The 20,288-nt window shown below is 36.9% G+C and overlaps 1 protein-coding gene across 1 annotated transcript; it reads right to left on the reverse strand.

Annotated features, from left to right (window-relative positions):
- Nucleotides 1-1,563: 1,563 nt before the first annotated feature.
- Nucleotides 1,564-4,530, reverse strand: LOC133879250 (putative disease resistance RPP13-like protein 1). Its single transcript, XM_062317779.1, has one exon. It carries the CDS (start codon nucleotides 4,438-4,440, stop codon nucleotides 1,564-1,566), a length of 2,877 nt encoding a protein of 958 aa, XP_062173763.1. The 5' UTR covers nucleotides 4,441-4,530.
- Nucleotides 4,531-20,288: the final 15,758 nt, after the last annotated feature.

The following is a 20,288-nucleotide window of genomic DNA, read 5'->3' on the forward strand; positions in this document are numbered from 1 at the left end:
AAAACATGAAGTTGTCTCCAAGATTCTTTGGTCCTTTCAAAGTTTTGCAGCGTATCGGTTCTGTGGCCTATCGATTGGACTTGCCGGCTGAGGCTCGGATACACCCAGTTTTTCACGTTTCTTGCCTGAAACAGAAAGTGGGTCAGCATATCCATCATCTTTCTACTCTGCCCCCAGTTGATGCAAATGGAGAGATTAAACCGGAACCGGAACAGATTATGGAGCGTCGGGTTGTCAAGAAACACGGGCGATCTTTTACGGAGGTGTTGGTTAAGTGGCGAGGAGCACCAGTAGAAGAAAATACTTGGGAAGGATACTGGAAGCTTTGTGAGTTGTATCCCCACCTTGTGGGCAAGGTGTTGTGAAGGGGAGGAGATTGTAATGGGGGAGTTTTGGGATGACAAATGGAGAGGATGGTATCTGGAAGCTCATGGAAGAGAGACTTTGAGATTTGCGGAAGTGGTCTTGTCTTCTGTTGGGTGCTGGGCTCGAGGTGAGCTGGAGCAGACAAATGAGGGTGAGCTGGCTTTGTCTGTCGGTTGAGGAGTTTATGGTAATTGTATTTCTTTTCAGTTGTAAGCATAGAGGCTTTCTGTTAGTAGTTGGGTCAAGTTGTAAGAATTAGTTGACGCTGGTGGTTTGGGTTGTTAGTGGTTAAGTTTGTAATCCACTATATAGCCCAAAGCCCAGGAGTATTGAAAAGTCATGTTCATTGTTGTAAACAGTTTCTTGAGTTTAAGCTTTCTCTAATAAAGCATGGAGGTTCTGGAACCCTCGAAGGTCCAGCTTGCAATTATCATCTTCCACCTCTATTCTCTTCCATAACTCTATCCTTTCTTTACATTTAGCATTACAGAATATATACGGAAAATATAAATACATTACAGAGGAGAAAAAGGAAGAAAAGAAAAGAAAAATCTGAAGGAGAGAAGTGTGTTGCTTGTGTGTGTTTCTCATTGTTTATTGATGGGAATCACGTCTAAGCAAGAAGAGTGAGCCATGTGAAACCAAAAAGAAAAGAAATAAGTGTGGCCCTATCCTAAGTGAGAAAAGTCAACAAGTGGGGAAAAATGGGAGAGGGATGCGTGAACTAAGGAAAAGAAGAGCCAAGGTTATGTGATTACCAAGATACCCCTCAAGCTTAAGTAGAAATGAGAATAAAGTGGGGCTAAAACTTGTCAATTTTCACATGGGCCAAGATGGTATTTTAATCCCCCATTTTTACCCATGGGCTACCATTTCTAAAACATACAAGCCCACAAAATAAAATGAAACTATCTTATATTATTTATCACCCCAATTCCACCTATCATTATTTAATTGCAATCGACCTATTAATAATATTCTACATTTATCTCTTCACTTTTCTTAATTAAATCATCAAGTGTGATTTTACAACACTAGATGAGCTTATTTTTAGTTAAACAAAATAAACCCATTATTATTATTATTACTCTATTTTAGCTCCATTATATTATATCTCCATAATATAAATATTACTACCTAGAATATAATTATTTGTCCCATCTATTTAATAAACACAATTTATTAATTGCTAAACCCCTATTTATTTTCTTGGTCTTTACAAAGACAGTTGTTGGAGGCCACCATTCCCATGGGAAGGGACTCTAGTGCGTCAAATCTTCCAATTGTGAGCTTTCGCAATTTAGTTGGCAATTCCTTTAACAGAACCTCGTTACAATCTCTCAGCTGCAATTCGCGTACAACAGGAGCCCTTGGGAGTGAAGCTACCAGCTGAGGACATTCATGAATCTCAAATTTCGCTAAAGAAGGAAGATGGACGGGTAGCCCTGCTTTTAACTTAGGACAATTATAAATATAAAGCTCTCGAAGTCGACAAAAAGCTCCATCTTCATTTTCGGCACCAAAAGAAGACCATTCCTCCAAATTTAACATTCGCTCGAACCTTAGATTTTGAAGGGCTCCAAATGGTTTAACTGTTGAAGAATCGCTGCCATAAAACTCAAGATCCACATTAACAACACGTTCAAACCCAAGAACATAGAGGTCTTTCAAACAGGGTAGCCATCCAAGTGGTGGCAAGTTATGACAACATTTGCAATTTTCTAGGCGAAGGGATGCTATATTAGAGAATGAATGATGCCAAATCCAATCTGAAAGACTTTCACCGCCATAGTTATTGATAGTGAGACTTTTCAAGTTACTATGGGGCCGAAGATTGTCAAGTAAAGACATTTGACATTCTGAAATATTAGATGCATTCCATTCCAACACCAACTCCTCAAGGTACTTCCTATCTTTCAAGCATGCTTTCAGAGCATCCATAGGAGATACAACGTTTTGGAGCTCTAAAATAGAAAGCTTTCCTCGAAGATTTGCAAAATTTTCCAACTCTTCAATGGAAGCCCCACTATGTTTGCTGACAATAAATTTAGTTAATGTTTGTAGACATTTTAGTCTGCCTAGCTGCATTGGCATCTCTTTTATGGTTGTTCCGCTGATATCAAGATGACGTAAATTAATGAGTTTTTGCATCTCTATTGGCAATACAGAAAGATCTTTACAACCTGATAAATTTAATGTTTGTAAATTGTACAACTTACATATGGAATCAGACAACCTTTTAATTGCAGTGGAAGAAAGGTTCAAATAACGTAGATGCTTAATTTTGCCAATTGATTCGGGCAACTCAGTCATATTTCGATAGTGAGATAGAGAGAGCACCCGCAAGCATCTTAGCTTTGGCAGTAAATCAAGTAGTACTCTTTTAGATAAGAAGAAGTACTCGTATCTTCGTGGCAACTTCAATGGTAGGAATGTGTGCAATCGAGTAGCCTTGTAATGAGACTCAAACTTCTTATAGTTATCATATTTGCTTCTGACATACGAAAAATGGTGAGTCTTGTTCATAATTTCCTGAGAATGGTCATCATCCAATCTAAAGGTAAATTGTCCAGATACAAAAGTTGCCAAGTCGTTAACAAGATCATGCATTACAAAACTTGATATATCATCACTTGATTGCTCGAACAACGATCTTGATGCTAGATCAAGGAAGTATTCATGACCAATTTCTTCCATTGTTTTGTTTCTAGTTTCTTCTAGAAAACCTTCTGCCATCCATAGAAAGACTACGTCATCTTTTTCAAAAACATAATCTTTAGGAAATATTGAACAGTAAGCAAAGCATTGCTTTAAATGTGAGGGAAGATATTTGTAACTTAATCTTAAAGCTGGAAGAATGTTTGTCTTGTTTATTGGCGAATCCCATAATTCGCTCTTCAATATCTTCTCCCACTCATTAATATCTAGTTTAAATCGTAAGAGACTCCCAATTGTCTTGGCCGCTAAAGGTAGACCTTTACACTTTTTCACAATTTGTTTACCTATTACTTCTAGCTTTGGACGTGCATCAGAGTTATAATCGTGGAATGCATGTTTTGCAAATAGTGACCAACAATCTTCTTCCAGTAACGGCTTTAGACGATCAATCGAAACAGCGCCCATAATTGATGCAAGACCTTCATTGCGTGTTGTTACAATGATTGTACTTCCTATTGCCCCAGATTTAAATGGACTGCTTAAGGCATCCCAATTATCAGAATTCTCATTCCATACATCATCTAAAACAAGTAGGAATTTCCTCCCTACCAATTTCTCCTCTAGTGTAACTTGAAGCAGATTTAGATCTTTGATATCACTAGTTGACGAAGTCATTGCCTCTAGAACTGTTTTAGTTACCCTGAACACGTCAAACTCATTCGAAACACAAACCCAAGCCTTAAGATCAAAATTGTCCTTCACCCACTTGTCCTTGTATACAAGCTGAGCAAGGGTGGTCTTGCCAATTCCTCCCATGCCGACTATTGGAATCACACATGGATTTTCGTTGCCTGTTGCATCATCTGAGCACAGTTTGCTTATTATTTTTTCCTTATCATCATTCCTACCAAAAATACCAGATTCTTGGACCAAAGAAGTCGTGGGCAATCTTTTTGATGAGTCTCCTCCAACACCTTCTCTCAGACCCATATGCTCTTTTTGTTTCGCTAGAAATTCCAATCTTTCGTGTACATCTTTAATCTTCGGTTCTATCTTCTTGAAAAAGGAAGAAGTAGAGATTAGGGTTCGTACCTTACTTGCAGCAGTTTGAAATTCAGCATCCACCTCGAGGCGCAAGGCTTTAGTAGCAATCTCATCCAAGATGTCGTCTGCATGATACACAGCATCTTTCAGGTCATCGAGCCACTTGTTCACATCAGGTTTTGTAACTTGCTTCTCCTTCGCGTCTTCGAGCACTGCATTCACGGACCGCAACATTGTCTCCAACTTTTCTAAGAGTCCATCAGTGACTTTTCGCCCCCGAAAGAAGTCAATGAACTTGCGAGACGCCCTTCTGTCAAATAACACTTTGAGGAAGGCAGAGAGAAACGCTCCTCCCACTAAGGCCTCAGCCATGTTTTCTCTGGTTTGTAATGGAAGAAATGAAAGGAAATGAAGGAAGGTACGTGATTGCAAAGAGCACAGGAAAGGGAGATAATTGCAAGCTATGTTTTGCTTTGTACACCAAACAGTCAGACGGGAGTAATAATGGAGAAAGAAGAAAGAAGCCAAGACCGAGTCCAACGCAACTGGGACAACTAGCTTTCTTGTCTCTTTCTGCGGTGGACTCCACACCACGTGATTGTTTCAGCGCCTAATCACTACAAAAATACAAGCATTTTGACGCGTGTCTACGGTACCCGTTACTGTAGACACGCGTCCAATTTGACACGTGTCTTTGGAGACACGTGTCTAATTGTACAGCCGTCACAAATTGACACGTGTATTTAATACACGTGTCCAATTAGACACGCGTATTTAATACACGTGTCCAATTGGACACGCGTATTAAATACACGCGTCCAATTTGACACGTGTATTTAATACGCGTGTCCAATTGGACACGTGTATTAAATACACGTGTCAAACTGTTATTTTTTTTTGAAATATAATTTTTTTTAATTAAATAGAATTTCAAGAATTGGACACGCGTATTAAATAAACGCGTCCAATTTGACACGTGTATTTAATACGCGTGTCCAATTGGACACGTGTATTAAATACACGTGTCAAACTGTTATTTTTTTCCAAATATAATTTTTTTTTAATTAAATAGAATTTCAACAATTGGACACGCATATTTAATACGCGTGTCCAATTGGACGCGTGTATTTAATACGCGTGTCCAATTGGACACGTGTATTAAATACACGTGTCAAACTGTTATTTTTTTCTCAAATATAATTTTTTTTTAATTAAATAGAATTTCAACAATTGGACACGCGTATTTAATACGCGTGTCCAATTGCAAATATCAAATATATATTAATAAAAACATTTTTTATTAAGGTTTTGATTAAAAAAAATATATATATGTATATGTACCAGAAAATTGGCCACGTGGCTTTAGGCCACGTGGCCAGAATTGGTGTAGGTAGGCGCGCGGGAATTATCCTGCGCCCACCTGATGACATTCGTAATTTAAGTTTAAAAAAGAAAAAAAAAATCGTTATATACTCAGATACTCTCGCCTTCTCTCTCTCTCTGCGCGCTCTCACTGTTCTTTCTCTCTCTCTCACTGTATCGCTCTCTCTCTCTGTATCGCTCTCTCTCACTCTCTCTGTATCGCTCTCTCTCTCCGTCAGTACTGCTTCGCCGGCCAGCTCTCTCCGTCAGCACTGCATCTCGCTCTCTCTCTCTCTCTCTCTCTCTCTCTCTCTCTCTCTCTCTCTCTCTCTCTCTCTCTCTCTCTCTCTCTCCGTCAATACTGGACCACTGGCCAGCTTCCCGACCACCGCGTGGTCGGCCTTCCCTCCGGCCTTCCCGACGTCTCTTGGTCGCTGTCTCTGTCTCTCGCTCTCTCTGTCTCTGTCTCTCGCTCTCTCTCACTCTCTCTCTCTCGCTCTCTCTCTTTCTCTCTCCGTCAATACTGGACCACCGGCCAGCTTCCCGACCACCGCATGGTCGGCCTTCCCGACGTCTATTGGCCGCTGTCTCTGTCTCTCGCTCTCTCTCACTCTCTCTCTCTCTCGCTCTCTCTCTCTCTCTCTCTCTCTCTCTCCGTCAATACTGGACCACCAGCCAGCTTCCCGACCACCGCGTGGTCGGCCTTCCCGACGTCTCTTGCTCTCTCTCTCTCTCTCTCTCTCTCTCGCTCTCTCTGTCTGTCTCTCGCTCTCTCTCTCACTCTCTCTCTCTCTCTCTCTCTCTCTCTCTCCGTCAATACTGGACCACCGGCCAGTTCTAAGTGGACGACGAGTTGGTACGTTCTGCATGTGTTTCGTATAGGTATATCGTATACGTATTAGGAAGGAAAAAAAAAAAAAAAAAAGAACAGATCTGTTCTTTTCTTCTTCTTCTTTTTTAAAGCAATATTTTTGGCAACGTGTATTCTTAACACATATCAAGAAAAATATATAATTTTTCATTTTTTTTAAATATATATATATATATATATATATATATATATATATATACACACATTTAGCCACGTGTATTTAAATACACGTGGCTAACAATTTGGAATTATTTTTTTAAAAAAAACATTTTGACACGTGTATCTCAATACACGTGTCAAACCGTTTGAAAATACACGTGTCAAAACGTTTTGACACGAGTATTTTAATACACGTGTCAAACGGTTTGACACGTGTATTGAGATACACGTGTCAAAATGTGCAGTTAGTGACTTCCACATCTAACACGCGTCTCACGCGTGTCAAAATGCCCGTGTCAAACTATTTGACACGTGTACGACACTGTACACGTGTCAAACTGCACGTGGCTAAATGAAGTGATTTTTGTAGTGAATTGTGATGTAGTCCACCAACTAGAAATGCCATGGAAGGTGATGATCAGTAGACTCCAACTGATCTTGAACATCACCAAAAGTCTTGGTTTCATTATAACCGAAACTAATTTCATTTCCATACAAATTTGTATGGAAATGAAATTAGTTTCGGTTGATCATAGTTGTATGGAAATGAATGAAAGAAAAATTACCCATGTTTAGTTTATGCTTGTCTTGTATTATTAAGCTTGGTTTTTGAATAATATATGATTCAGGATTTTATTGCGTGCTTTGGATGTGATTTCCAAAAATTGGTTTTTTTATTTTATTTATGAATAATAATGCTCCTAAATAAAGATTCAAAGTTCTAATTCAGTTCAATTATAATAAGATGTTAGTAATTTGGCATTTTTAATTGGGAACAAAAAAAGCTGATAGTAATTTGACAAATGGGTTCGTAGTTTTAAAAATTTATTACATTAATTTAGCCATTTTGGCTCTGTTTGGTAAAATTTTCCTCACCTTTCTTTTGTTTTCTGTTTTTAAAAATTCAAAACTCTCAGATGTACTATTTTTACATTTATGTCATATTAAAACATTTTTTTCAAAAAAAAAAAAACCGAAAAAACGCCCCCCAAAATACATTATCAAATAAAGTCTTTAAACATCCTAAAGAGATTCTTAAATCGATTGATTGAAACTATATGAAATTGAAACATTTAATTGAGAGATCGATGTCATTGTATCAAATAACATTTGGAGGTAAGGTTATAGATGTGGTTATTAGTTATATTTGCATCTGCATCATGCAATTATTAATCGCATTCGTGCGATTATTATAATTATTGAATACAGTTATTATTCACTATCCGCATATTAGATAACAAGCTTATTTTGATGTTTTTAGCTTTCTTTGCTTAAACTATTTTGAAAATAGTTCAGAGCTTGTTTCCGTCCTCAAAAGTTAGCAATACGTTCACTTGCATAGCAATCTAAGCAGATCGATCTGATATGGCCGACATGTTTATTGTGCATGCATCAAAGTCTTGAATTGTCTTGAATTCTTTATTCCTCGAACCAAACTTTTACATCGACAACCCTAACTTTCTTTGTTGAATGAATTTAGGCGATACCCATTATTTAATGGTGAGGTTTATCTATTCTTTTTAGGGTTAATAATTTTTGACATGACTCGCGAATCCGACACGAAGTTATAGGGTTTGGATTTAGGTTAGAAGCCGTTTATGAGCTGTTAACCCGTTTATGACACTTTTATGACCATATTAATTAAACGGGTTGACCCGCCCAACCGGTTTTGCCAACCCTTCTTTCTATGTCACACAGCACGTTTTGGCCATTAACAACTTCACAACCCTTGCTTCTTCTTTTTTTTTCAGTTTAAAAGAAAAATAAAGAAAATTATTGTAGAATTTATTTGAATAAAAAAATAAAAAATAGTTTGATTTATAGAACAATGTTGCTACTAGTGGTTTTGATTAATGTAGGCTTTTAAAGTTGTTAAGATGTTGCTTTTGGCTCTATATCGTTAGGCGTTGAACATTATGAAAGAAAGTTGGTTTTGTCTTTGAATCCCAGAAATGCTTTACTGTAGAAATTAATTTGTTGGTAATGGAAAATTGAAAAACAAAGAGTAATTAGTTGGTATGGATGGTACTTTCATATATAATGGAAAAAAAATTATATATAGGGGGCGGGGAGAGAGCCCTCTTCTCCGAGTAGGGGCTAAATTGTCCAAACGATTTGCTCCGGCAGATGGACTTACGATAGGTTACTGGATTTATGGAATGATGATAGGGATTGAATTGCAAACTCCGTTTGGGAAAAAGTCCACTTTCAATGGTTTTCTTTTTGTTTATTTTTGGGTTCTAAAATATTCCCAAAAAAATGACTTGCATGAATTTTAACAATAAAAAATGAAAAATAACAAACTAAATATGAAACTCACTATCAAATTTGTAATTTGCTCTTTAAATTTGTGTAATTTTAAACGTGCTCCTTATTTGGTGCGCAAAAATATCAGTTTTTTTTTTTTCAGAACTTGTTAGATGTGAAAAATAAGAAGAAAATAAAAAAAATTAATCTTACAATACACGAAGATTTAAGTGGTTCGGCTTAACAAACATAAATCTAGTGGCGGAGACAAGCAGAAAGAAATTCATTATCAAAAGACAGAGTACAAAATAATAGAGAGAAAATCACTCAGAACACAAAGCCCTAATACATCAAAATCTCACTATCGATCACATAATAGAGATTATTCTCCAAAAAAGAATACAAAAGACAGAAATATAAACTTTTTTTTTTTTTTGTGGAAACAAATGACATTTACGTAAAAAAGGATGATTCTGTTATAGGGTAAGCTTCCACACCTCTTGGAGACGCCCTTGAACTTGGAAGGGTCCCTAGCTATCAAACGATATAAGATTTTCATTTCTGTTACTGATATGAACAAAAAATTGTGAGTAATAAAATGAACTATCATATCAATATACAAAAGACAAAAATAGGTATATAACAAGCCCTCATTGTTCAACATTCAAACTTTGAACCAAATTCTCATTGAAGGTAGGAAAATGGAAAACTTCCCTTGAAGCTGATTTGTTGGTATATATTTTTGACATGTCAATTTTTTTCTTTTTTTTTCTTTTTCTGATGATGATCCTTTGCAAAGTGGTGGGCAAGCTTTCTTAATTTAGGTTTGATTTTCTATTTGAATATGCTGTCCATTTAATTAGTTTTCCAGGAATGTATGAGCGGAGGTTGATTTTGGTGCGTTGAAGTCATATATCATTTTAAACAATGAGGGCTTCTTGCGATTTGAGGATAATTGCCTAGCTTCCTCATCAAAATACAGTTTGAGTACTTCACACGTACGTGAGAAAAATTGTTAAGATATTAATTAAAAGATTAAATCATTATTTCCTATCAATTTAACCTTTGAATTAGTGAATTAAAATTGTAGGATTTTTTTTTGTTGGAAAATTGTAACATATATATCAATCTGCTTTAGTTTTATAACATGCCGGGCAGATCGATCAGATCTGCTTAGATTGCTATGCAAGTGAACGTATTGCTAACTTCTTTCAAGATATTCATGTTATGGAAGATACAAGGAAGGTATTATGCGCTAACTACTTTTGTCATTTCGGTCCAATGGATTGTCTTAAGGTAATGAAATTATTGCAGGAGATACCTTTGGTTCGTCCTATCAAATAAGATAAGGTAATTTATCTGTTTTCACAATTAAATATTTCCTCATTTTTTTTAAAGTTGTAAGCATGAGAATTATTTATTCTACAATTTTCTATTGTGTGGCCGACTAATTAATTAACCCACTCATCTATTATTCTACAGAAATGATTGATAATATAAAAGAAGAGAAGATGGTTGTATTAGGTAAGAATAATCAATTTGTAAGCAACAGCATGCTCATCGATCTTAGGCTTAAAATAATTTTATACGACGTCGTTATTGAATTTTATATGGACATCGAAAGCTGTCCCAGTTGCAGTGGAGTTGGTCGTGTCTTCTTTCTTCTTTGTCCGTTACTCCCGTCGACAGTTTGGTCTAAAAAGCAAAACATAGCTTATAATTATCGCACTAATTTGCTCTGCTCTTTGCAATCACCTTCCTTCCTTCCTTCCTTCGTTTCCTTTCATTTCTACCATTTCAAAACCAGAAAACATGGCTCAATCTTGCGTACATCACTGCCTCCATTACTTAATAGTCCATGAGCAGTGTGTGGAGACTGCCATCCCATGAGTCAATGCCTTCATTTGGACAATTTGTACAATTTTAAATCAAATTGAAGAAAATGAATCATTTGAAAATTACGATTTAAAAGCGCAAAAAATAGTTCTTTAAAATTTCAGACAATGGTGTACTTTTCTGAAAATGTAGGATTTTAAAGACTAACCTGTCATTTTAAAAGTCAAACTGCAATTTTTTATTTTTTTACTAAACGCTTAACTGTGTTTTTAAAAATCATTATTTTGAAATCGCAAACCTAATCAAACTTATTCATGAGTATGTTTAACCAGGTTAAATACATATTTTAAAACAAAATCTATTAAAAAAAAAAAAAAAAAAAAAAAAAAAAAAAAAAAAAAAAACAGGTCCAGAGTATGTTTGAAAAAAAAAATGACACAACAAAAGAAAAAAAACTGATTTTTGCCCACCAAATAAGGAGCACGTTTAAAATTACACAATTTTAAAGAGCGAATTACAAATTTGATAATGAGTTTCATATTTAGTTTGTCCTTTTTCATTTTTTATTGTTAAAATTCATGCAAGTCATTTTTTTGGGAATATTTTAGAACTTAACCTAAAAATAAACAAATAGAAAACGATTGAAAGTGGATTTTTTCCCAAACGGAGTTTGCAATTCAATCCCAATCGGATTCCATAAATCCAGAAACCTATCGTAAGTCCATCTGCCGGAGAAAATTGTTTGGACAATTTAGCTCTCTCACCGCCCCCTATATATAATGTTTCCCATTATGAAAGTACCATCCATTCCAACCAATTACTCTTTGTTTTTCAATTTTCCATTACCAACAAATTAATTTCTACAGTAAAGCATTTATGGGATTCAAAGACAAAACCAACTTTCTTCCATAATGTTCAACGTCTAACGATATAGAGCCAAAAGCAACATCTTAACAACTTTAAAAGCCTACATTAATCAAAACCACTAGTAGCAACATTGTTTTATAAATCAAACTATTTTTTATTTATTCAAATAAATTCTCCAATAATTTTCTTTAATTTTCTTTTAAACTGAAAAAAAGAAGAAGCAAGGTTGTGAAGTTGTTAATAGCCAAAACGTGCCGTGTGACACGGAAAGAAGGGTTGGCAAAACGGGTTGGGCGGGTCAGCCCGTTTAATTAATATGGTCATAAAAGTGTCATAAACGGGTTGGCGAGTCATAAACGGCTTATAACCTAAACTCAAATTCTATAATTTCGTATCAAATTTGCAGGTCATGTCTAAAATTGTCAACCCTAAAAAAAACAGACAAACATCACCATTAAATAATGGGTATCGCCTAAATTCATTGAACAAACAAAGTCAATTGTTTTCCGTGCTTAATTCTCGAAATTTCTTAACATCTTTACATGACAAAAAGCTTCAGTTGATTCCCTGATGGAACCGGTAGTGGCTGAATCCTTGGTAGCCTTACGTGCTGCTGAATTTAGTCGCAACCGGGGACTGGAAAGATTAATTATTTTGGAAGGGGACTCGTTGCTGGTGGTTTAACGTGAAAAATGCATGGGCAACTTGTTGCAGACATCAAAGAAGTTCTCCGGTGTTTTCAATCTTGGAATGGTTGTCATACTAACGGAGGGAAAATGGTGCAGCACATGCGCTTGCTAAACTGGGTGTCCAGCATGATTCTGAAAGAATTTGGTTAGATTGCATACCAGAGTGTGTTCGATCGATTGTAATTTCAGAGCTATCTCCTTTGGTTCTAGCTTTCTCTATGTTTGTTAAAGTTTTGTTTTTGTTTTTTTGTTTACACTTTCCCTTGTCTCTCCAAAAGCTTGGATACAGAGGCATCGAAATTCATTCAACATTTTATATACTAAGATCCATTTCACCCGCGCGTACCTTATCTTATTATCTTCGCACCAAGTAGATGAGTCGACGATGTTGCGAACATGAACCGAAAGGGAACAGACAAAACAAATTGAAAGAAAGAAAATCGAGGTCACATTTGGTGTTTTCACACTGTCTCTTACCGATTAAAAGCCGATAATCACGTTGTTAGGTTTTAAGTGTGTGTTGGTAATTTCATGTGTCAAAACATCACATCTATGTTGTAATGTTTACGTTTGAAGTTAGGGTTGTCGGTGTAAAAGTTTGGTTCGAGGAATAAAGAATTTAAGACAATTCAAGACTTTGATTGATGCACAATAAACATGTCGGCCATATCAGATCGATCTGTATGCTTAGATTGCTATGCAAGTGAACGTATTGCTAACTTTTTCTTCAAGATATTGTTATGGAAGATACAAGGTATAATGTGCTAACAACTTTTGTCATTTAGGTCCGATGGATTGTCTTAAGATAATGAAATTATTGCAGGAGATCATACCTTTGCTTCTTCCTATCAAATAAGATAACGCTAACGTAATGTATCTGTTGACAGCTGTTTTCACAATTAAATATTTCCTCATTTTTTAAAGTTGTAAGCAAGAGCATTATTCGATCTACAATTTTCTATTGATCGTGGCCGACTAATTTGAGCCACTCATCTATTATTAATTCTACAGAAATTATTGATAATAAAAAAGGAGAAGATGGTTGTATTAGGTAGGAATCATCGAATCATCACTTTATAAGCAAGAGGATGCTCATCTTAGGCTTAAAATAATTTTATATGACCTTATTGCAAGAGGCAGAGAGACACGAAGGCATTTTTGTTTTTAATTAATTAATTTTATAACCTTTTATGGACTAATTAATCTGACCTGCCTCGTGAATGAATCACTACCAAACATTACAACTTGTAGAATTTTTAAAATATTTTGGCTTTTTCCCAATTTTTAATCATATCATCCAGCTCCCGCGCAATGTTAATTATGTGACCATTTGATGACCGTTTGTTAAGTGCAAAACTACAAGCCATGCACCTCTTGAAGGCCTAGCTAACACTCGGCACAGAGTAATACTACAATAAGGGCTTGGAGTCCTCGTTGTGTCTTTGGATATCATATGTCAATTTGAGAATATTATTATTAAATTTTAATTTAATGATAATTTTAAAAGGTGCATGAGGTTTAGGATGACACACTTATTGCATCACTCCTTGGCACAAACCACTTTTTAACAATTTTTATGTGTTTGGTGTCATTTTCTTGCATTTTTTTTTTTTGTAAATCTACCATTGAATTTATTGAACTCACATGTGGTCTCACATATTCTTGATGGTAGATTTGCACATCTTTTTGTACGGAGATGGACAAAAGATGTACGAGAGAATATGAATAGCTGCATTGCTTATATTTTTCTTTGGCATCCATTTGACAGCCGTCTTAAATACCACATTATTTTTGGAACTAACAGGATCTAATGGTATTTTTGAACATATTTCTGGTTGGTTTTGGTTCAGGAATATGATATCCAGTGGCTCCTAGCACAATGTTTAACAGATGGATTCTTTGGAAAACTGACTGTTGTTGAAGTCGGATGTTCAATTTCCAAAGGTATTGGGATTTGAGATGAGCTTTTTCCCCTGGCTCATGCATAGCCTTCCGTAGCATCTCCCTCAGATCTGCATGAGTTAGAGGTTCAGTGTTGAATCTTATCTTTTATCTTGCAGACCAGTTGTTTAGAGGATGTCAATCTGCGGATAACCAGGTTCAAGCTTAGCAAAATCAAACGACTGAAGGTTTTTCAGTCCATGGTTCCTGGCTTCCGGAGCTAGAAGCCGAAGTAGCACAAATCCAACTTCTGGTACAGATTTCTCTCTGTTACTTGCATTCATTAGATCAGCAGGATTTGATACTTGGAGGATTTTTGTTACTCTCTTTTGGGCTACTTGCAGACTTTTCTCTTCTTTTTATTTTGTCCTATTGTTTTGGATTTTAGAAAGTTTTTGTCTGTGGACATTTTACTCTGTTTACCCTGGTCCTTTTGAGACCGTTAGGGGGAGTAATTGTTGTGTGGTTTTTCTCATTACTCTATTTTACCCTTTGTCCCTTTGTGACAAAAAGGGAGAGTAATTTTGATTTAGACCTGGATTGTATTTTTAACCGATCAAGTGATTTTTGTCCCAGAATGGCCAAAGGGGGAGTTTGTTAGTTTTTGTGTTGACTACATTCTGTTGAACAAAATCACTTCTATGTAATGTTGTTGTTTTCACAGGGATGCTGCTTTATCCAGAGTCTACTCTTCAGCTATGTTCTTCAAGAAGATTCTGTGAAGTTTTGAAGCAAGTTTAGTTCGGTTCCCTGTCAGCCGTCCGGACAACGTGGTATTCCGTCCGGACGCTCATCAGTCAGCAACATCCGTCCGGACGACGAGAACTTTCCGTCTGAACACCCATCAGTGTCTAGAAACTTCGGACAATTCAAGGTTGCATCCGTCCAGACGTAATGGCAAATCGTCCGGACGCTCATCAGAGTTCGAAAAGATCCCCATGTTCTAGTACATCCGTCCGGACGACGTGGTTATACCGTCCGGACGCCATTCAGTGTTTGACAAGCATTAGGGTTTCTGCCTCAAGACAGTTATGGAAAGACGGCTGCTACCGTCCGAACGATGTGTGATTCCGTCCGGACGATGTTCTCCATAAGGCAAGTCGTGCATACCAAGTTCAATCGTCCGGACATCAGCCTTCAGGGACTGACGCTAGGTCAAGCCGTCCGGACGTCCTCTGGTATTTTGATCATAACTTTTTACTCAAATATCGGATTGGGACGAAATCAGCATCGTTTGAAAGCTAAGAAAAATTTCTGTAAATTGAGCATCCAGAAGGCCATTAATAGTGTCCGGACGGCATCCGTCCGGATGGAAAGATTTGCCCATCCGGACGGTCCTGCAGAAAATTCCAGAATTACTTTCCAGACAAGAAAAACTTGGCCCGTCCGGACGGCCCTATCTTCTGTCCGGACGCGCGTGCCACAGAATCCATTTTTGACTCAATTTTGGGTTTCCAAAGCCTATAAATAAGAGGCTTGAGGCATGCTTTCAACATAGAATTCGGTGGTGAATTCTCCACAGCTTAGAGAGGCTGTTTAGGGAGATATTGAAGATCTGCTAGCTCTCTAGCTTTGCCAGTGTGTGATTTGATCAGCTGTGAAGTCTATCTTAAGGTTGGCCCTAAGGTAAAGGATTCCATTGAAGACCCCTTCAGGTAGGAGACCTGGTTGTGAAGCATTCGTGTTGGGTTACACGTTAGAGAGCAAGGTACGACCACTGCATCGGGTATATGTGAGTGTTACTATCTTGTATCTAGCTTTGTCTTCTGAATAGTGGATATCCTGGGTTTGGCTGTCCCGGAGTGGTTTTTCTCTTAATTAAGTTTCCACTTCGTCAACAAAATATTTGTCTCATTTAAATTCCACATTTAATATTTTGTTGCACACTGTTCACACACACTTATATAAATTAGAAGTCCATTTATTTTTCAATAATGCACTAATTCAGCTTCATTTTTATTAATTGCACTAAATAGCACTTTGAATCACTCAAAGGCTATGTCATAAATTACCCATAAGATTGTAGGGTTTATAAACACATACCCATAATTTAAAAATGCTAATCTAACCGCAATAATATTAACCCTTGGGTATTCACTTAGGGTTAATCACATAAAACACTACTTACATAATTATACCCAAAAGTTAGGGTTAGAGAAATCATACCCAAAATTCACCAAACCAAAATCCAAGGATTGGGTAGCCTCAAGCAACCTCCTAGTAGCTCAATACCTAAAGAACAATAGGATTAAACTCACATTTTATGAGATTTTACCCAAAAACCCAAAAATATAAATTTAGCAATTTACCTCAAAACAATCGGTCAAAATGTAGATCCACACGTGTAGATCACGTTTCCAAAGTTAGATTTGAGATTGGGAGCTTAGATCTTCGTGGATTTGAGAAAAGCCTTAAACGCTCCTCCTCTCTTCTCTCTTTCTTTCTTATTTTCTTGTTTTCTCTTCTCTTATAGAGAAGGACGCACGCCCTTCTCTTTTCTTCTTATTTTTTTTTTTCTTAAGGTTAGGCGCACTGGCGCCTCACCATCTTTCATTTATTTTATTTTTTTTATATTTTTTTCTTCTTTTGAGGAGGGCCAAATGGCCCTCATTTTCTTCACGTGGGGCGCAGGTGTGCGCCCCACTTGTTTAAAATGAAGGGCCGTAAGGCCCTTCATTCTTCTTATATTATATATATTTTTTAATTATTTATTTATTTATTTTCATTTCTTTATTTTATTTTATTTGCATTTTTTTAATAACTTTAAATTAACTTCTATCAATTATTTACCTAAATTTTGTAATTTAATTACTACAAAATATCTCGAACGTTACATTAGGGGTTGGCCCTAAGGTAAATGAATCCATAAAAAACCCTTTTAGGTGGAAGATCTGGTTGGAAAGCGTTCGTGTTGGGTTACACGTCAGAGTTAGAGGTATGACTACTGCATAAGGGTATGTGAGTACGAGTGTCTTGTAACTAGTTTTGTTTTTTGATAGTGGATTTCCTGGGTTTGGCTGTACCAGAGTGATTTTTCTCTTCACAAAGTTTCCACTTCGTAACAAATGTCTTGTCTTATTTGAATTTCGCATTTAAGACATTTGTTTGCACACAAATATACACACACTTGGTTTTAATTAGAAGTCAATAAATATTTTCACATACCTAGGGAAGACGGGTCGTACCGCATCTTAGTTGTTAGATGGACGGTCCGTGCCAACCGAAGATGGATTATATTTATCTTTAGAGGTAATTTCTTGATTACTCGAGTGAGACGAGCCCTATATCATGCATAGTATGAATTTTCCTTGTTAATTTATAATTGACTATTGTTATGCAGTGAGTGGTGAAATCATCCTTTCATCCCTACTGTCTTTACATTTATGTCTTTTACTTTTTTGTATTTATTTTTAGAAAACAAAAATCAAATCAAACATCTTTTAATTAAGTTATATTTAATCTCAAAAAAACTTGATAACAATACCCCTACAGTCCTTAAAGTTCGACACCCTCAACATAGCCCTATCCTACAAGGATTCGTTCTATTGCGAGTGGTTATTTATTATTGATATTGAAAATAAATATTGACTTCTAAATAACCAAGTGTATGTTCGTATGCAACAAAATATCTTAAATGCGGAAAATAAAAGAGACAAGATATTTGTTGACGAAGTGGAAACTCTGTGAAGAGAAAAACCACTCCGGGGCTGCCAAACCTAGGAATTCCACTATCCAAAGACAAAGTAAGTTACAAAGCACTCATACTCACAAAACTCATTGCAGTAGTCATACCTTTAACTATAACACAAAGTCCATCGTGAACCCTTCCCAACCAAGTCTCCTACTTGAAAGAGTCTTTGATGGATTCCTTTACCTTAGGGCCAACCCCTAAGATAGACTTCACACAAACTATTGAGCACACACCGACAACGGCTTGAGAGCTAGCAGATCTTCAATTCTCCCTAAACACCCTCTCTAAGCACTATGGAATTCTATACTGCATTCTTACAATTAACAAGCCTAGAGCTCTCTATATATAGGCTTAAAGAAAACCTAATTCTGCTCAGAATCGGAATCTGGCTGTGGAGCGTCCAGACAGAAGATTGCCTCGTCCGGACGGTCTTCTGCTACCGCCTTCTAGATTAGCGCAATTTCTTCACATATCAGGTCCATATCTGAACGGCTTGGCCGAGCGTCTGGACGGTCTTCGCTGTAACTCCTTTTCGCGCTTGTAAAGAAAACCTGGAATATTCTGGAAATCTAGACATCGTCCGAACGTCTAGCCACGTCGTCCGGGAGTATTGCAGAAACTTCCCAAATAGTGTCGACTGAAATCCAACTCAGTGTAAAAATTGGAGAAGCTTGACCTAGCGTTCGGACGGTATTTCCCTGACATCCGAACATCTTTAACACTAAAGCTTCTAGACACTGCGGGGCATCCGGACGCCTTCAAAGGCCCGTCCGGACAGTTGCACAGGAACCGGCTTCAACTGAATTGTAAAAATCAAAGGATCTTCATGGACATCTTCTAGAAACTTGTGACATAGCACGAATAAAATACTTGTCCATAATACATGAAGATTCTTTATAAGACTGAAAATCCTGTTTAAATAGCAACCTTACATAAAGCATTTTTCTCATCCAGAATGTAGCCAACATAAAATACTAACAGATATATTTTGGTAAACAAAAGGCCACATCAATTTTTGGGGCCGTTGCCGGGGACTACTTAACAGTTGCATTATTAAGTTTTAACGATTAAATCTAGCTTAATTACTTCCTTTTTCTTTATCATTGGTAAGTCGTGCGTTTTTCTCATTGACTGCTTCGGGAGTTGAATCTGCTGGCTTAGTCCAACCAGTTTCAACAATTTTCCAACAGTCAATGGATTTTAAAAATAATCGCATGCGAGCTTTTCAATAGCCATAGTTCGTACCATCAAAGGCAGGAACATTATTAAGATTTAGAGACATTTGAAATAAAACTAGAAGTCAATAGGAAAGATAACACTCAAGAATTGAATCTTAAACAGAGTGTACCAAGCTCCGATACCAACTGAAAAATAGATGACTTCTAATTTAACAAGTGTGTGCAATAGTGTGCAACAAAATATCACAATGCAGAAAATAAAGAGACAGATAGTTTGTTGACGAAGTAGAAATTCAATTAAGAGAAAAGCCACTCCGGGGTAGCCAAACCTAGGATATGCACTATTCAAAAGACAAAGCTAGTACATAGACAGTAACACACACATACCTGATGTAGCGATCGTATCTAGCACTCTGACGTGTAACCCGACACGAACGCTTCCCAACCACTGCGGGGCGTCCGGACAGTTTCACAGGAACCGGCTTCAACTGACTTGTAAAACGCAAGGGATCTTCACGGACATCTTCTAGAAACTTGTGACATAGCTTGAATAAAATACTTGTCCATAATACATGAAGATTCTTTATAAGACTGAAAATCCTGTTTAAATAGCAACCTCACATAAAGCATTTTTCTCATCCAGAATGTAGCCAACATAAAATACTAACAGATATATTTTGGTAAACAAAAGGCCACATCAATTTTTGGGGCCGTTGCCGGGGACTACTTAACAGTTGCATTATTAAGTTTTAACGATTAAATCTAGCTTAATTACTTCCTTTTTCTTTATCATTGGTAAGTCGTGCGTTTTTCTCATTGACTGCTTCGGGAGTTGCATCTGCTGGCTTAGTCCAACCAGTTTCAACAATTTTCTAACAGTCAATGGATTTTAAAAATAATCACATGCGAGCTTTTCAATAGCCATAGTTCATACCATCAAAGGCAGGAACATTATTAAGATTTAGAGACATTTGAAATAAAACTAGAAGTCAATAGGAAAGATAACACTCAAGAATTGAATCTTAAACAGAGTGTACCAAGCTCTGATACCAACTGAAAAATAGATGACTTCTAATTTGACAAGTGTGTGCAATAGTGTGCAACAAAATATCACAATGCAGAAAATAAAGAGACAGATAGTTTGTTGACGAAGTAGAAATTCAATTAAGAGAAAAGCCACTCCGGGGTAGCCAAACCTAGGATATGCACTATTCATAAGACAAAGCTAGTACATAGACAGTAACACACACATACTTGATGCAGCGATCGTATCTAGCACTCTGACGTGTAACCCGACACGAACGCTTCCCAACCACTGCGGGGCGTCCGGACGCCTTCAAAGGCCCGTCCGGACGGTTGCACAGGAACCGGCTTTAACT

This window comes from Alnus glutinosa, chromosome 10 (assembly GCF_958979055.1).
Source record: "Alnus glutinosa chromosome 10, dhAlnGlut1.1, whole genome shotgun sequence".
Taxonomy (NCBI): Eukaryota; Viridiplantae; Streptophyta; class Magnoliopsida; order Fagales; family Betulaceae; genus Alnus; species Alnus glutinosa.

What these genes read in the sequence shown, in the direction of transcription:
- LOC133879250 (XM_062317779.1), bottom strand. Translation starts at nt 4,440, where the DNA reads ATGGCTGAGGCCTTAGTGGGAGGAGCGTTTCTCTCTGCCTTCCTCAAA.